Source organism: Hermetia illucens, chromosome 5 (assembly GCF_905115235.1).
Source record: "Hermetia illucens chromosome 5, iHerIll2.2.curated.20191125, whole genome shotgun sequence".
Classification (NCBI taxonomy): domain Eukaryota; kingdom Metazoa; phylum Arthropoda; class Insecta; order Diptera; family Stratiomyidae; genus Hermetia; species Hermetia illucens.
Window position 1 is genome coordinate 71,027,965 of NC_051853.1, and position 18,317 is coordinate 71,046,281.

Sequence of the window (18,317 nt, forward strand, 5' to 3'; positions counted from 1 at the left end):
GCAAATTCACGTTATAAATTGCTGATTATAATTATTCAAGTGTAAAATGTTCGAGAATGTCTTTTATCAAGATTACTTTCAAATTGCAGTTGTTGTCTCTTCTATGATTTATTTGCGCTTCTTATCATGTTATCAAAAAGACGTAATCAAGGTTTGGTAGAGATTTATACTTGTAGTTCTTCAATTCACCATTGTTAGCGTTTATTATTTCGTAAGCGTTGTCTTTGTTGATTTGGGCCAATTTTCAGTCATTGAAATTTAGAGCCTTTAAATTTTTTTTCTATGAAAATGGACGATGACAAACCGAAGAATCTAACGTGGGTCATTTAAATATATATAAACAAACCTTGTTAAAGGATGGGTATTCATTCACTTAGCGTGCTGCTCTTTCAGAAAACCCTGTCCGGCACGAGTGCTTCCATGTTCAAATCGTTCAGTAAAATGTTAGGACGGCGAGGCTAAATTTTGAAGCGTAGATTAAAAAGTAGTAGTAGGTGATTGTCAATCTTGAAGAAATAGAAGAAATAAGACTCATCAAGGTTTCTAGAAAGTTAAAACCATAACCTTTCCATCTAAAAAAGGGCTTTAGCTGTAAATGTTTATTCTGTTTTCTTCTGCTATGGCTCCATACTGACCCTTTCCGACCAGACCGTGTCTGAATCGACCTTTTTTGCAAATTTAGAAAACGAGCGAGGGTTTCTATTTGCGCTAAACGAATGTAGAAACCATCATCAATTCACCGCACTTTTCCACAAGCGGGAAGCAACCATTACCGTCAATTAAATCCTCGCTATGTTTTCTGACCTATGGCTGAATGGGAGACGTCGTGAGTGGTTTAAAATGTGAATTTTCGTTATGCCCATAAAAGTATTCTCCTACCAAAAATTCCGGCAGCTTAATGTTGTGTTGTGTAATTTATCGTCGTACTCCTTTTTCGTTCATGGTGAGGACATCTGCCGCCTATGATAGCATAGCCAGGGTAAAACTGTACACGGCCATGAGAGAATTCGGTATCCCGACGAAACTTATAAGACTGACTAGGCTGACCCTGACTAATGTGCGAGGCCAGATAAAAGCAGCAGAGTCACTCTCAAGACCATTCGACATCAACAACGGTTTACGGCAAGGGGATGAGAGGTACGATCCTCTTTAAGTCTACCCAGCTACTGGTCTATGCTGACGATATCGACATCATGGGAAGAACCATCCGAGACGTACAAACTGCCTTCATCCAGATCGAGCAGGCGGCGCGAGATCTTGGGCTGCACATCAATGAAAGCAAGACAAAGTATATGGTGGCAACGTCCGTACCGAAAACCAACCAATCAACAATATCGAACCGCACTGGCCAAACGGAAAGAATAAAGATAGGAGAATACAACTTTGAGACCGTTTTTAATTTCTCCTATTTAGGGTCGAAAATCACAACCGATAACAGCTACGATGATGAAATCCGCGCATGGCTGTTGCCAGCCAACAGAGCCTATTTCAGCTTACAAAAACTGTTCCGCTCGAAGCGTCTCACCATAGGGCCAAAGCTCTTACTGTACAAGACAATGATCTTGCCAGTCCTCATGTATTCCTCGGAAACTTGGGTTGTTAGCAAGAAAAATTGCGAACCCTTGGCCGCGTTCGAGAGAAGAATCCTCCGAACAATTTTTGGCCCCCTACATGAGGATGGACGATTCCATAGCCTACACAATGACCAAATCTATGAGCGATACCATAACCGTCCGGTTGTGGATAAAATCCGGCTCAATAGGTTACGGTGGGCGGGTCACTTAATCCGTATGGATGAGGATGATCCAGTCCGGAAAGTCTATAGACGAGGCAGACAGACAGCTTTTGGGGGTAACGAATTGGTGGACCTCGGCGAAAAACCGTGATGTCTGTCTAGACCGGATACCAGTTGTTGCGCCGTTGATGATGATGATGATGAGGACATCTGAGTACACGACGAAGGACAGCCGGCTTAGCCTTGCATTCATTCTAAGGAAACCACATAATCCTCCCCACCTCATGAATCTTCCCTTGATTGGAGTTTTCAATAAATTGATTATGTTTGTGTGTGTTTATATCAGTGTAAAAAGTAAAACATCGCTACAAATGTTAGCATGTGTAAAATGATAGATGATTAATTTTTTATTTGAATTATATGGACGGGTTTACTTCCTAGTTCAAAATTTATGTAACGACCTTATAATTTTACGTTGTTCCGATACATACTGTATGAACAATGACAAGAAAAATGATCTACTATGCTATGTATTCAAAGAGGAATAGATTCCGGATTCTTTTGATGAAATCGAATCTTTAAGATCATTCCTCAGTTGCAATTTTGTTTGCGACATTACGGTTCAGGATAAGGAGTATCACAATAGTGCAGTGTGCGCAAAAACAGGATCTTCAAATATAGATTACGCACCCGTTCCAGGAGAGGCTTCTCAAAGGTGAAATTTGGTTCGTGATGGGTGTAAGGACATGCTTTATATAGGAATTCACTAACAGCATTGTGAATAAAGGTTTTGCGAATAGTACTTTTCCAATATAGTAGTTTGGTGATGTCAAAGTAAATAATACTTTTACCATTCGACCATTTAAAAAATTTTCATTGGCCTTATAAACCTGAGCTTGTATCAGTATTCTTTATTCCACAATGCACAATGATGTAATTTGCTTTATCAATGTATCGTATTATAATCAATAAGTTGATGCAACTTGACGCAAGAATATTATACCTTTTTCATCAGCATTAGTTATATTGAACATATGGGGTCGAGGTATTGGGAATATCAATTTAATTTTACTTTAGCAATAAAACAATTTACGATTCATTGTATTTACTGTTTGCCGCCAATCATGATATAATGTGAAAAACCTTCTATTTGCTGTTGTAGAACCAATTTCAAACTTCGAAAGAACTCGTTCGACATCTTACGGCCGAATTGAAATGGCATTGTTCTCTGGTCAACTGGTAGAGTATGGTCGCCATAATTCTTTTTCTTTTGAGATTACGTTTGTTTTTGGGGGTCCTTTGTATATATTTTCGACATATGTCGTTTAACAAGTGACTGACGGTAGTTTAAGCTTCACCTCCTAGAAGAATTCTGCGATTTGGTTGAGTTTTTCAGATTTTGCTCTTTTAGTTTCGTAAAGTGAAGAATGCGCGTGAAGTCGATGTGGAATTTACGGTGATAATAGCCAAAAAAACGTCATTGCCAGAATTGGTTTGAGAAATTCCGTGTTGAGAATTTTGATATTAAAGATGCTTCTTGGTCAAGCCAGCTCGCCGAGATTTATGATGACAAAATTATGGCTGTGATCAGGTCAAACTATCCTTTCACTTGCATTTAAAGAAGCTTGGGTTCGTAAACAAGCTCGATATTTGGGTTCAAAGAAGCTCATCTGACGGCATGTATTAACATCTATGATATGCTGCGAGAAAGCGATCCTATTTTGAAAGGGATGATTACTGACCATGAAAAGCTGATTGTTTACAAGAATGTACACAGCAGACCGTCATCGTCCCGAAATGAACATCCGCCTCAAACGACTTCAAACGTAGAACTTTATCAAAGGAAGGTTATGCTCCCTAATAAGGGAACCTAACGATCAATTCGGGAAAGTATTGTGGGCAATTGGATAGTTTAAACGGACCCCTCATTCAGAAACACCCGGAGTTCATCAATCGTAAAGGAATTATGTTCCGTCACGATAATACGAAACCACACATAGCTTGTGAAACCGTATAAAATTATTAGAACTTTGGATGGAATGTGCTGCCGCATCCAGCATACTCGCAAAAACTTTCGCCCTTAGACTTTCACCTGTTTCGCCTTAGCTTTAAATTCAGGTAAGGCGGTAGATCAGTACATTTTTCAGTTTTTCGCCAATAAAGAATTATGAAATTCACCGGTATATGGCAAAAGGTAATCGAACAAAATGAAAAACCTATCATTGATTGACCTATGTTCTCCATGGTTTAACACACTGCAAAAGTTGAATATTTTCGCTTTGGTTTACTGAATGTCCAGTCTTGTGATCTTCTGTGGATGCTTTACCATTTTAAATCACCCGTATGCCATTTTGAACCACCAACTGCTGGAATAAGCGACCATTATCTAGTCTGAACGTTGCATAAGGTAAATTTTTCCCCTTATTTTCTCGTAGATAATTTCCCATTTCTGCGACGACAGCAAAAAACTCCAAACATGCGATTTACAAGAATCTCAAATTATCAACCAATCTATCGAAAATATCGTGTGAAAGAAGTTGGGAATGAGGGATTACAAGATCGTTAGTCTACATTCTCAACAACGTAATTAAACCGAAACGGTTGTGGAAAAGTTGCCAAATATTTCGGCAGGTTTTATTACTAGTTACTTGAGCTATTTTTGTCGGCTGAAAATAATCGAACCGACCTACGGCCGAGTGTGCGAAACAAAACCTTATTACAATCGATTCAATATCTGCCTGTTTGTCACACCCCATGTAGCCGGAAATGGCTGAACCTATTGTCATGAAATTTGGTAGGGGTGGTCTGTGAGTCACTTTACATGCAACGAATGGCATCACTTTGTGAAGCTTACACTGTTCTGATACACCTAGCTTTAAATTCCATGTATGAGAATGAGATTCAAACTTTAAAGTTAGATGGACCGGAACAGCGCAAGCTTCGCAAAGTGATGTCTTTCGTTGCATATAAAGGAACTCACAGACTACCATGAAATTTCGTAACAATAGGTTCAGCCGTTTCCGACCAAATCGGGTGTGACAGACAGACATTGAATCGATTTTAATAAGGTTTTGTTTTACATAGTCATTTTAGGTCAGTTCGACTATGAACTATTTATAACCGACTATAATGGCGACCTACCCGTTGGATAGTGAATTCTATTGCAAGGTTTAGCACGGACCACTTCCACCTTCTGCAGGAGGATCCAGTACGAAAACCAATCTTCTTTCTGTCGAATCGGTATTCTTTGCCGCATTTCAGGATTATTGTGTCTATTATCTTTGCGACGATAACATGCAAAAACCTCTCCGAGAGAAAGGGAATTTATGAGCTGAGCCAAGTGAAAGCTTCGTAATGTATATAAAAGTCTCAGAATCGGCTATAAATCAGTCACATTCGGAGTCAAATGGAAGATCAAAAGGGTAGAAACCATAAACGAAGTTACAGTTAGCGCTCAAGAGCAGCGTCAAACACTGCTATATAGTCTAGAAATGATATGGTGTACTGTTCAGTGAATGGAACAATCGAATCATACCATATTTTTCTTGAAAATGTGATGGCGTAAGGAATATCCTGCGTATAGTTCATGGACGTAGTTTTACCAACTCCCTACACTTAAAAGCCATTATAAACCAACTTCGTGAGCTGTTTCTTAAAAAAATTATGTCCCACTTTGCAATATTGCATGACATCCACAGGCATCAGATCTGCTGATTGATTTAGTTTAATGAAAGTATTCGTATCCAAAATGTAATTTGAAAATTCTAATTCTGCTGTGAGGCCCCTCGTATGATAAAAGATAATTTACATTTTTGAAATTAACGAAGCGATTGTTTTTTGCCACCAACAAAATACATGTTCTTTGCAGAATTGTGGACTGCAGTGAAAACAACAAGTGCATTGTCCATTTAGTCATGTTTCGATAATTAAAGATGACTATTTGGTTTTATTTCGAAATATGTATATGCTGACTGTGGGATTTCCCTTACTGAAAATATATGGTTTTGTCGTTTCGAATATTGTAAGGAGAAAAGTGTTTCTACGTTCTAATTACACGTTGATTTCCTAAAAACTATAGAGCAGTTTTCAACTACCGCCCTTTAAGGCTAAGTAATATAATCTCGGCATTTGTTGAACGTTTTGTTACAAGGATCCTATTGCCCGCCAGTAGGGGGGGGGCTGTTTATTTAAGTAGTAGTGATTACTTTATTTATAGATAGCAAAAAATGCAATATTGTTCATCATTGTCAGTGACGTATGACTTTGCACTGGAGCTTATATCTGTAAATATTTGCACATTGAAATTTTTTATGACTTTTCATTTAAATGTTTGCACATGCTTACATGCTTTGCTTCATTATCGCAATTTTTTATAAAATTAAATTTACCTTAGGATACCGATTTTAACTTGGAAAATTTACATATTTTTTCAAATTATTATAGTAAGTGAATGATGGTATTTATGAAATTAGAAATCCATTTTCAACTCTTCATTAAATGCTTACCTTGCATTGACGGGATGGATTTTTATTACACTCGACCTGAGCTTAAGGTTCAGATAACACTGTAAATATCGTGTTTCGGTACTTCCTCTGAGCGAAGATCTGATCCTATAACTTGAAAAATTGAGTTGAATTTGCCAGCATTTCGAGCTACAAAATATTCCCTCGCTCAGGTTTATGAAGTCTATAAATATCTTTTTATATTTTACTAAATAAATACAAGACTGCTGAAATGTTTATTGTTTTGTTGATGACTAAAGTTCTATTTGCAAGATCTCGCTGCATAGTTATGTTTGTCAATCCAACACAATCCTTATCACGCTGCAAAGTAGATTCCATTTCAGTGCTTTTATCGTGGATCACATCTCTCCCTTTTATCTTGACGCCTTAATGAATTTCTTTTTTTATCTTAGAATCCAACAAGTCGCCATGAGTTTCTTCACTCCCTAATCGTTTTTCTCTGTTCCGTTGAAATGAAAAGTATTTTTAAAAACAACACATGGTAGAGTCGTATGCAGATTTATTTTAAGAAATTCGACTTTTCATGACGTCGTTTACGGTGTGAGTAGATGGATTATTTGACAAGGAAGATGTTAGTTCCGATCAGTTTTTTTCGAACGGTAGTACACAGAGCTTTGATTGAGTCTATCATTGATGAAGAATTGCCTTATTTCAAACTATCAGTTAAAACCAGAAGTATTGAGAGTGCCATATCATAAGAATAGGGAATATAATTTCACTATAGTGAAGTGGAAGTAGAATCTGAGTGTTTATGATATTATCATTTGAGAAATTGCCGGGTTGTAGTCATAGTTTATAAATATAAAGTAGAATAGAATTTGCTGTCGTGACTGGCTCTTATATGACGTAATGCCTTATTATGATGATACATTTCTTGTTGCTTATGCACAAACAGAAGCAAAAATCTTCAGAGCAAATCTGCTGAGGGGGAAACGTGCTTATACTATTACAAAGCATTCATATCCAAGACGAAGCAACAAATCACAAATAGTTGCACGTCAGAAGGGTAAGTTTTATAAAATTTCTTGAATCATAATTTCGAATGACTCGTTAATGTTTTTTGTGCCCTAAAAAAAGAAATAAACGCCATCGGTTTACACTTACAATATAATTACTATATGCAACTAAACTAAATCATTCGAATATAACTATCTTAGTATATGGTTTTTAATGTTTTGTTTAAAAAAAAAATCTAATAAAAATCAATCAATCACCGTGACATGTTTTTTGGTCAAGTTCAAACAGAACGTAAACAATTTTAAAGTTTTGTGTAAAACCCCACGCATACAGTGAAAAATTTGAATTAACCTGGAGTTTAAAGGGGGGGATTTCAAAATTTGTTTTACCACATATAGTCATAGAGTATCAAATGAAATATCTCAATTAGTACTTTTACAAGCAGATCGAAGGGGTCAAAACTGCCACTATATGGTACCTCGGCTCTGAAATAACCATATCATATCTTTTCAAATATAGTTAATAATAGTACGTTACTATGATTGTTAGTAATTGACAGTAAAAATCCCCTTAAGATCATCCTAGAATCATTTTGCAGTAGTATAGGCTGTAATATAAAGCATTATTGTACCAAGTTTGGTGGAAATCGCACTGTTACTAACAAAGTTATAGTGGGCCAAAGTTGTCGCTTCAGTGTAAATTTTAAGACTTTGAATGTCAATATGACGCTATATAGAATATTCTGACATAATGTATACGTATACATTGCGTGCAAGTACAAGTGGAGCAAATACCCCCTCAAATACTTTTATATAAGAAATACACAAAACCTTCCTTACCTGAAATGTCCAGCTTCCGGTTTTCCGTATATAATCATTTAAAATATCGCACAACCCTTCGATTAGTAAGTTTTCAAATGAATCTTATTTTAGCAGGATTGAAAAGTACCGATTTAATGTGACCCTTTTTCGGGAACTCAACTAAATATTCTAAAAATAATTCCCAAATAGTACTGCGAAAATCCTCCTTAGATGTTTTGTTAACTTTTATAAAACATAATACGATACTGCTTACCATCCATTTCAATGTAAATTCTAGCTTTATCTTGTTGAAAAATAAACGGCGGATCCGGAAATGCCAAATGATCATTAAACTCCACATGGCAGATTTCCACATATCGGAAGTTATTTACTTTCAGGTTAAAAATGAATTTTTGGCTGTTCGTTGTATTCTAAAGCAGCCCAAATGATTACACTTCTGCCACCATGCTGTCTTTTGTTTGGAATTTCTGTATCTTTTTTAAAACCATGGAGATTACAATTGAAACATTCGGGTCGGCCTTGATTGAATTTCTTCTCGCCTATAAAATTATGCGATACCATATTTTCTTTCAACACAAACGAATAATTTTAATTACGGACCGATAACTTACAGTTCTTGGCGCCCTCTTAATGATTATCATGAAATCGCCACAGAAAATTAGCTAGAAATCCCCTTCAAACATTGAAAAACAATAGCATAAATACCTAAATCTCTTTGATAGGACAAATGTTCATACTCGACCAGAGAATCTTTTTTCGGTAGTGTCTTATCATTTTTACCTACTCCATTCTTTATATCGGAGGAAGAAGTAATGTGACGCGACCACGCAGATACATATACTGTTTCTATAATTCGTTTTATGAGCGTACGATTTCTTGAAAAATGGGGGGTGTCTTATTTCTACCAGCACTGAATTCATTGCGAATTATAGGTTCAGTAGCTCTTAGCATCATTTTCTGATACAGTGTTTTATCCACGGCTCATCAGGATAACTTTTTTCTAACTTCTTGCGTTTTATATATTCCAATTTAAAGTTAACACTTTCTGTGAAACTTATAATTTCCCTATCTTTTAAGTCGAATGAATATCTAGAAAACTAAATACGATAATAAAATGTCTATGCCCATTAATATTTCATAAAATAAAATAGACAGGCCATTTACTACTGCTTTTTGTTTATCACGAAGAATCCAGTTTTAAACATTTCGTGCAGTCAACATATTATATAACTTTGTAGAATTGCTAAAGTACTTTTGCAAAACTCATCATGTTGAATGGTACAAGTTAGGTCGCTTTCAGGTTAATAGAGAAAAATGTTGTTTATTAATCTTTGTGACGGATGCCACACGCAAATCGTAAATATCCACCACAACTGTAAATATATTATACAATTATTATGAGTCCCATTTTACTTAATTTATGTGTCATACTTATATATATACATATAATGAGGTACGTTATGACGAAAATGGCGTTAATCTAAAATAAAGGCTTGTTAAATATCTCAACCTTGTTAGAGAACAATTTCTTGTAAGCATGGATGCATTTTAACCGTTGTTTATCGTCAATTCCGAAAAGGTTTTAGTTCTGTTTCACCAATCTTGTGTTCAAAATTATATAATGCTAAATTGCACTATTTGCACAAAAAATATGCTTTATGATGGGAAAAAATATCATCTTCTGTTTACTCAAATGCTATTATTTTTCCTTTATTCACAATGTTTGCCTCTAAAGTTAGTCGACGCCCCATATTGAATTAAGCTCGTCTAGATTGGATTGGCTACTTGTCCCGGGGTAAACTTGATCTTGGTTGAATGGAAAGATGTTCAAATCATGGGCCAGTTTGTCAACTTAAAGCTTTTTCAGCTGTCCTTTGTAATTTTTTCCATCGACCGTAATGATCAACGTCTTAGCGCCTTTCCCGCAACTTCTTTACAATGGGCGCGAAGCCATTACTATGGAATGTATGAATGGAAGCAATTTTAGCAAGTTCTTTAACTTGTTGCATATTATTGGGCTAATTAACCGAGAAAGCTATTTAATTATAGTTATTTTAATTTAAATATGCTACCCCAATAAAGTTTATTTCTAAAACATTTTTTTTTTCCGGGGAAAATTTTTTTAAGATTCATTTGCTCAATTGTACATATATAATTTCGATAGAAAACTTTTTCAAACTGCATAAAGTAATGTATAAGGCGCTGGATGTTGGATGTTTCGTGTGACAGTGTCCATAACCAGAACAAAGAAGTGGTGAGAGGGTGCTTCCTTGATGAAATCCAACAGAGAAACGAAGCGGCTTTAATCCACCCACTACACTTCGAAATTTACTTTTCAGATCGTGGTAGAGCAGCTGGACCCAGTGCACGGTTTCTTCTGGTATTAAGCGTTGTCGTAGATCATTCAAGATGAGGTCGTGTGGCACACGGTCAAGTGCTTTCTCTAGATCCAGAAATGCAATGTAAAGAGGCCAATGCTTTTCACGGTCTTTCTCCATGAGTAATCGCGCAGCATGTATTGCCTCAGTAGTCAAGCAGTTTTTGATAAATCTGGCTTGATTCACGGTTATTTCAACGATTTCGCGAATACGGTTGTCAAAAATGCGTTCAAAATCGTCGTGGTATGCATATATTACATGTTAGGTTCTAATGGGATAATTGTCAACTCAAATGTTTTTATTAAAGAAACACACAAAACCTTTCATACCTGAAGCGTCCAGCTTCTGGTTTCCCGACTTGGTTTTTTTATCTCCTATCGAAGGGTGCAGGCTTTTACATCACCTCGTTTATATATATACGTCAACTTTTGGTAATGAAAATTCTATTCCAGAACTAACAAGCTCGCCATCTGCCTCAAGCACACCACCAAGCGGTACATCAGGACACAAAAACAGTCTTAAAGGGACGAAATTAGCCCGACGCGCTCGTTCTTTCAAGGATGACATATTTGAAAAATTTTCACAAATGAGAACACCAACGAACACTTTGGGGCGATCTCATTCGCCCCACCGGCATAGTCCACACAACAAACATGCTGTAAGTCACTCACCCGACAGAAAACCGACGCAAGGACTGGACTATCACGTACGACAGATAAGGAATGCTCTGAAGCATTTTAAGGATGTTATATCTAAGAAGAAACTTGAAGTATTACCTGGTAATGCGACTATCTTATTGGAATTGACGGCGAACATGCGTTCGGGTAAGGTCCAGTGAAATTCATATGTGAATCTTAAGTCATATATTATTGCTTTACAGCACTTCAGTTATATGCACTTAATCCAAATAGCAGTACTCTGTCTTCTGCATGTACGCAAGTATATTTTGCTCTTGGGGAATTGATAAAATTATGTGATGATGTGCTACTAAGCGAAAACGAACAAGAGAGCCCTTTACTAAGTAGCGAAAACGTGCAAAGAGTAGTTAATCTTCTTGAAACTTCTGTGCAAGTAAGTGACCTTTTTGAGTTGGTTGGACAACAAAATAAATATGGAGTAAATCGGTTTCCTAGAACTGGTGTGATATAGTTAACGAGAAGATGCAGGAAAAAGAGAATGCTTTGAGCGTAACAGGAGCAAGTAACTCCTCATCGAATACACTACACAGGCCAACGATAGATGTCGCCGGACAAAGAACGTCGTTACCTGACATTCCTTTAACACCAATGTAAGTTTCACATTTTTTTTTTTTCTTTTTAATTTCAATGAAACTTATTTTAAGCAATTACTCGTATTTGACTGTTGCCATCTTTGGTTCTGTCTTACGCATGTTATTGTGAAAAGCATGAATGAATTATTTTGTTTATTCATTTTTATATTATAGTTACGCGCGTCGCAATGGATGTATATTTCGTCATATGTGAGTTCAGTTAGTCCGTGTTGAATAGTTTTTCTCACCATCGTAACGAACCATTTTGCAATTATTGTATATCAATAGCTGCTTTGAAACCTCACCCTAATAATCGTACCTTATGAGATCCTTAGGACAAAGTGACCTACAAAGCTACTACTTACTTCTAATAATGTGGAAGATTTTCCAATATTTGACTAATAACCCCCTTATTACTGTTTTATATTTAAGCGAATTATTATTATAACTTCTACTGATATTAAACAACAAGGTGCTTTGGTTGCTATTCATTTCTCCTGTTCAAAAGTATCTTTTCGTTATAAAAAATCTCACTAAACATTCTGATTTATTTTCCAGTGAGCGTGATATATTAGAAAAGTCGTCGTTAAGCACAATGAAAACTTCGCACAGTACTGAAAGCATATTACGTGATTCTAGTCCACCTCCGAAGCCTCCACTTCCAAATAGGTAAATGAATATTTAAAATAATGTGATTTTCACTAACAATTATCTCCATCTAGATGTCCCCACCCACCTCCGCTTCCGCCAAAAAGACGTAGTCAACCGAAACAAAATAGTATAACAAATGAATCAAATTATAGTGTAGATTCGTCACTATTAAGTTGCGGATTAGATCAGTAATGCAAACATTTAGTACTAATGTTACAGACCGTTCTTAATGCCCATAATTACTTTATATAGCTTGTCCATGCGTTCGAAGTCACCGGACGATAATTCTAGTCTGCTGAGCGCTAGTGCAGGCTCATTGGACTCAGCATTTAATCACTCACGGGAAGAAGATGAACTGAAAGCACTTGCAATGGATGCATCGATGGAGGATCCTCTCGCAGACGAGGATATGGATCATATGTTAAATACAAGTAAGTGGGTTTCTTCATATCAATACTCGTATATTTTTGTAGAATTTTAATTCAAATGAAAATACATGAAACCGGTTTGGTACGAATAGATACATAATTGAAATATTTTTGATTAGAATCTGCAGCGAGTAAAAAGGAAGAAAACGCGAAAAATGCTTTACCTGGCTCGGTGACCGTTGGGAAAAATCAACGAAATTCCAATGAATCTGGTATATAAATTGCATTAGCATTACAAGTTTTTTTCGTTTTATCCAGCGCTAGCATTTTTGTTGCTTTTTGTGTGTTCACTTGGCACATTTTTTTGTTATGATGATCGAGTTGTTTGAAGGCCAGACTCTGGATCGCGTGATCTGGTGAATGTTGGTTGTCTCATTTATGTTCGCCTTTATGCTTATTTTGCTGCTTTAGGTTTATTACAAGCTTTCAATGGGATGACAATGAGATGAAACGCAGTCTCTTGGGAAATGAAACGACCAAGAAAATAAGAAAACGCAGGAAGAGACGGAATACGCTATTTTCCACAAAAGTGTTATTATGGGGCATATATATCAATTTTTGTTTTTTTGATTTTGTTGAACGGAATGATAGTTTTGAAATTCTGCAGACTAAAACAATTTTCCATTATTTTTATAAGTTTTGAGATTTTTTTTCCAAAAAAATTTTGCCGACTTTTCTGAGGGTCTATCTACTCTATAGGTTAAGTTTTCAAGCAGAGTTTATATTCTAAATGTTTCCTGTGGAATTGCAGCTGTGTGTGTCTGTTTCAGGGAGACATTTAGTTATTATTTAATGTGAATGTAATAATGAACTTCAAATTTCGCTTTATACGAAATGCTTTTAATATTTTTGCTAGTGAAACTTTTTAATATAACCACTGCATTTTATTCTACCACCTTTTCAGGTTTCGCCTCTATGCAATCAATACGTGCTAGCACGCAAAGTATATCTACGAAACGCTCGTCGGAACATAGTACACAATCTCATAAGTCGAGCATAGCAAGTAGTACTGAAATTACAAGTTTAAAACACACGGATTCAAAACTTGGAAGTGATATCGATGACCTAATGGACCAATCATTTATGAACAATCAGTCAAAAACTACATCTTGCTTTTCAAACCAAGCATTCTCCAGTGAACGGTGTATTACAACAAGCTGCAATTTTCTGCGAAGTGCGAATGAAATGTGTTCCAGCAATAAGGTATTAAATGAAAGCGAATCGGTCAGCTTGCATTCAGAAAAATCTATGACAAAAACGATGTTTTCGACAAACAAGTTGGAAAATCAAGATGGATTTTTGAATACGTTTGCTTCTTCCCCGCAATCAATAAGAGAAGAACCACCCGCCTTGCCAGTGAAGACTCGAGGGAAGGGTATGTCAAAGGAAAGGCTTGTATCGCATTACGATAATGTTGAAGAACACGACCATTCACCTAGGTATGTACTCTATGTATTTTATAGAATATACCCAAAGTGTAAATTGAAATACGAAAGTAAGTGTCGATTTTTCTTCTTTCAATGAAAAATGAAAATTGGAAGCCAATGCTTTTTGCTAGAATTTAGTTCATGGTCGAGGCTACAATAGTTGAGTTTGTGATGTTAGCAAACTTAACTGAAATATAATTGTAACAGCTAGTTGTGATATTGCCGGTCTTGGAGTAGTGCAGCCTGCACACCTTTAGGTAGGCTCCATTGCCTCCCGAGATCCGTCTGCCGTAAATTCATTTTCGAAAAACAAAGTTTCTTTATATACTTCTAAAAAGTTGTACATGTCCTTTATATCCATACTCTACTCATACTATAAACAGTTTAATTAACTTTACAAGTTGATAATTTTTGCAATATTTTGATCGTATTTCTAGCCATCTATCGAAGGATGAAGTTTCAGAACTAAGGCAATTTACGTCAGCATTTCCCCTTCAAAGCAAACACCAAAGCTTAATAGGATATCAAAAATACAGTGGCAGTGAAGATCCACCTCCCATTCCAAAGAAAACCAAACATAGTAAGTTGAATTTTAGTACAAATATTATTTGACAAACCATTAGATCTTGAAATTTAGACAATGATATATCTATGAAATTAAGACGCTCTAAAATGTGGGTTTGTTTCAATAATATAGAATTTCAAAGTGTGGCATATTCGGGTAAGTTCGAATTAGATACGGATGTGTTGCGAGCAAGCTTCTGTTTTCATAGCGGTGCATTTATTTTCTAATAGTTTTCTTTGTGTTTGGCAACATGCTTAAAGACTTTAGTTTAGCGTTAGTTGAATGCGAACCGGATCCCACAGAAACGAATATAGATTACGTTATCACTTGAGAAAAATGGGCAATTTTAACGTGCATTTGATTTCGTTTTTCAAAGTGGTTTCGATTAGTTGGTTTCATTGTTTTATTATAAATCTGCAGGAAATTCCACGTAGTTGAATGAAATGGCAGACTTTACATGATCAGACCTAAATTATTCGAATCCCGTTTATATTGTTCTGATGTTATCCAAAAAAGATTATAAACCGGAGCTCGAAATTGAAATCAATTACAGACTTCTATATAAAATTACACATATGGATCTGCAGCAAAAATTAATTGATAGTTCGGAGATCAAATCTATTATCCCTCAAAAAAATATGAACATTTATTTTAACCACCAGCTTCCTTCGATTGACAAAGCGACAATGTAATTTCTTACTCAAAACTGAGAATAGCACAAATTAGTAGACAAGAATTTTTGACAATAAAATATTTTCTTTTGTCTTTCGAATTTCCAAATTACACATGTTCTGCAATCTAAATGATAACCCGATATTTTTATTTTTTTTACATTCAAGGTAAAAACATTTAACTTGTACATACAAAAGTCATTTTTAATTCAATTAACACATTAGATTAGGTAATCATATTTAATCCTATAAAGCATTCTTTGCAAGTAGCCTCAAGAAATTGCCAGAACATTAACTATATAAATTAGTGGAGGAGTCTTATTGGGTCTAGGATACAAAGGGTGATATTATCTGGTAGAGATGAATCTGAACATTAACTATATAAAATATTGTATTATTTTAGAAAGAGGTATGTTTCGCTTATCCAACTATCTTGGTTAAATGACAATATAAGCGCAGCTCTAAACGTGCCGTTTGTTTTTTTATAAACTGGCTTAATTTATTCTTATGTTAGGGTTAAGTTACGGATGGGACGGTTTTTCTATTACCTAGGAATTCTGATAGATGCCGAAATAAACTTGGATAACAAGTATATGGCACTATCTTCATTAGAATATTGCTTCTAAATCAGGAATGGATATACATACAAAGTTTCGGAAAATCATCACTTATTGTTCTTGACCAGCTTCAGTGCTTTATAATGATATAGTGATTTGCATCGGCTGGGAATGCGTACCTGAGTCAAATGAGGATGAAATGATATAGTGATTTGCATCGGCTGGGAATGCGTACCTGAGTCAAATGAGGATGACAAAGCTGAGCCAGTGGAGTGCTGATCACATTGCATCCTAGTGTGCCAATACAATGTGGGAATGAAGTGCTCTAATGCATCTCAAAGCCAGAACCAAATTGGATTGTTGCCTCTAGTACTTCCTGAAATCAATCTTATCGATAAATGTTCAGGACTATCTTACTAGGCGAGTTATCTTCAATGTTCCTTACATGACTACATCATCGAAAACACCTCTCTCACAACTTCTCCATAATGGATGCAATGTGTGCTTGTGAAATAAAACCGATCTAGAGGTGTTTGTGAAATATCCACTTCCACGTTTGCCTTCAAATCAACACCTCCACGAGTATCTGGCTCAATGCGCTGTTATAATTCGTCGTTTGAAAAGTAGTCGGGCCAGAATACCCCAATGATATAACGCTACTTAGATGTACAAATGGATTTTTGGTCTACGTTGTTTCTGAAATAATTTTCTTGAATCAATCCTGGTCTCAACAAATATAAAATTTTTCAATTTGAGTCTCATTTGAAAGATTTCCTGATGGTACTTGCTGCTATGCATATTTTTGTTCTACTTTCGCTCCTGAAGTTTACTGTTTATACTAAAGTCTTTACGAGACTTAGTATGCAAGCGTTAATTCACTGTATTGGTTGCACTCATGAGCAACAGCTTATTGTCCAAGAAATGAAATAAAGCACTCTCCATTTGATTATATTTCTTAACCATCGTCCAATAAACTCCAATGAAGGTTATTCTACAGTGGTTAATTTTTCTGGGCTATTGGATGAGTGGTTTTGTTTGCTTATACCCTTCTCCGCGCTTACCATCTCAATCCGTGTTTACTTGATTGACTCAAATTCCCTTCAGGATAAACTTATCAATACATGCAATATGAACAATTTTCATTTCATCAAAAAAACTTTTCATGGGACAATAATCGCATTGTTAAATCGTTCCGGATAGCGTGTAAAATTTTCACATTTTAATTCGAAGGGATCTTTTCGGGGACAGATTTTTGCATCTTGTGATAATGCTTCTTGTTTCTCAATGGCACTCACAGCCAATTAAAAGATGTCATGATTTTCTAGCCAACAAAAACCAGTTATAGCTTACAGCGCATACTTTCTGTTAAAACGGTGGTTTGATTTAGTGGATCCATTTCAAAAAGGAATTGTCCGAGAATGAATATTCGACAATGTTTATATTCGCCTTCTATTTATAGTTGTGTCTTTGCAGTGCTTGAAAAAATGTTTTACAATATATTTGTATTTATAAAATTTAAAAGTAGATGGATTGCACGTGCTATATTATACTAGGATAGTCATTGAACTCTGTATAAACGCATACCGTCGGTACGTTAGGCAAGAGATTCAGTGTAGATTTGAGTAGATCACACAAACAATGTGCAAATTTTATCAATTTTTGGGTCCAAGAAGAACGTAGGGTAACACTCAGCATAACTTATTGATAATTTTCCAAGGTATGATCCACTAATTACGCCTGAAGTCGAAGCTCTTATAGCTTAGACAACCTTTCTATCTTATTGTCAATGTAAATTCTTGTTAAAAAGTTCCTTTGAAGGCATATGTCAATACGCTAGTTATTTTTGTTGATCTTTCATAATCTGAATATATTCGATGGTTAGACAAAGTTAAAACTGTTTAGACAATTTACATTGTAGTTGATAATTACAAACCTCATCATGTGGGCCACCGAATCGTTGTGATACCATTGTCTTTTGTTTTCACTCCATGCATAATCGACTGCGGTGCTTCGAGTCATCCTCTTGCGTTCAGATTTGTGCTTTACTAAATATTTCCTTCATCCCTTTTGTGTCCAATCCCCAAAAGTTGATCTTACCAGAATGTTAAACGGTCCGCAGGATGTATGGTTTTCGGTTTGTGGGTTCTTCTAGGTTATCCGAACACTTGCATTGCCGCAGAAATCGATATTGTTCTTCCTTTAAGATGTAAACATAAAAATACAACTTCAAAAAGTTCTGCGTACACGGCGCACATTTTAATTATGTTCGATTTGTTGAAAAGTTACTAAGAAACTAAGACCTAGATTGCAATGCATGTTAAAGCGAACTGCAGA

General features: G+C 35.9%; 1 protein-coding gene across 3 annotated transcripts in view; it reads left to right on the forward strand.

The window, feature by feature from the left end:
• Window positions 1-18,317, forward strand: part of LOC119656514 (guanine nucleotide-releasing factor 2) — a 43,738-nt gene that overhangs the window by 12,663 nt on the left and 12,758 nt on the right. For 2 of the 3 annotated variants that reach the window (XM_038062856.1, XM_038062857.1), the window contains exons 2-11: window positions 10,867-11,238; window positions 11,295-11,485; window positions 11,548-11,702; window positions 12,243-12,353; window positions 12,407-12,523; window positions 12,588-12,766; window positions 12,883-12,975; window positions 13,668-14,202; window positions 14,628-14,770; window positions 14,888-14,911. In XM_038062856.1, the coding sequence (XP_037918784.1) occupies window positions 10,867-11,238; window positions 11,295-11,485; window positions 11,548-11,702; window positions 12,243-12,353; window positions 12,407-12,523; window positions 12,588-12,766; window positions 12,883-12,975; window positions 13,668-14,202; window positions 14,628-14,770; window positions 14,888-14,911 (1,920 nt within the window). Of the gene's footprint in view, window positions 1-10,866; window positions 11,239-11,294; window positions 11,486-11,547; window positions 11,703-11,858; window positions 11,895-12,242; window positions 12,354-12,406; window positions 12,524-12,587; window positions 12,767-12,882; window positions 12,976-13,667; window positions 14,203-14,627; window positions 14,771-14,887; window positions 14,912-18,317 lie in introns of all 3 variants that reach the window. The other variant, XM_038062855.1, reaches the window with a different exon arrangement.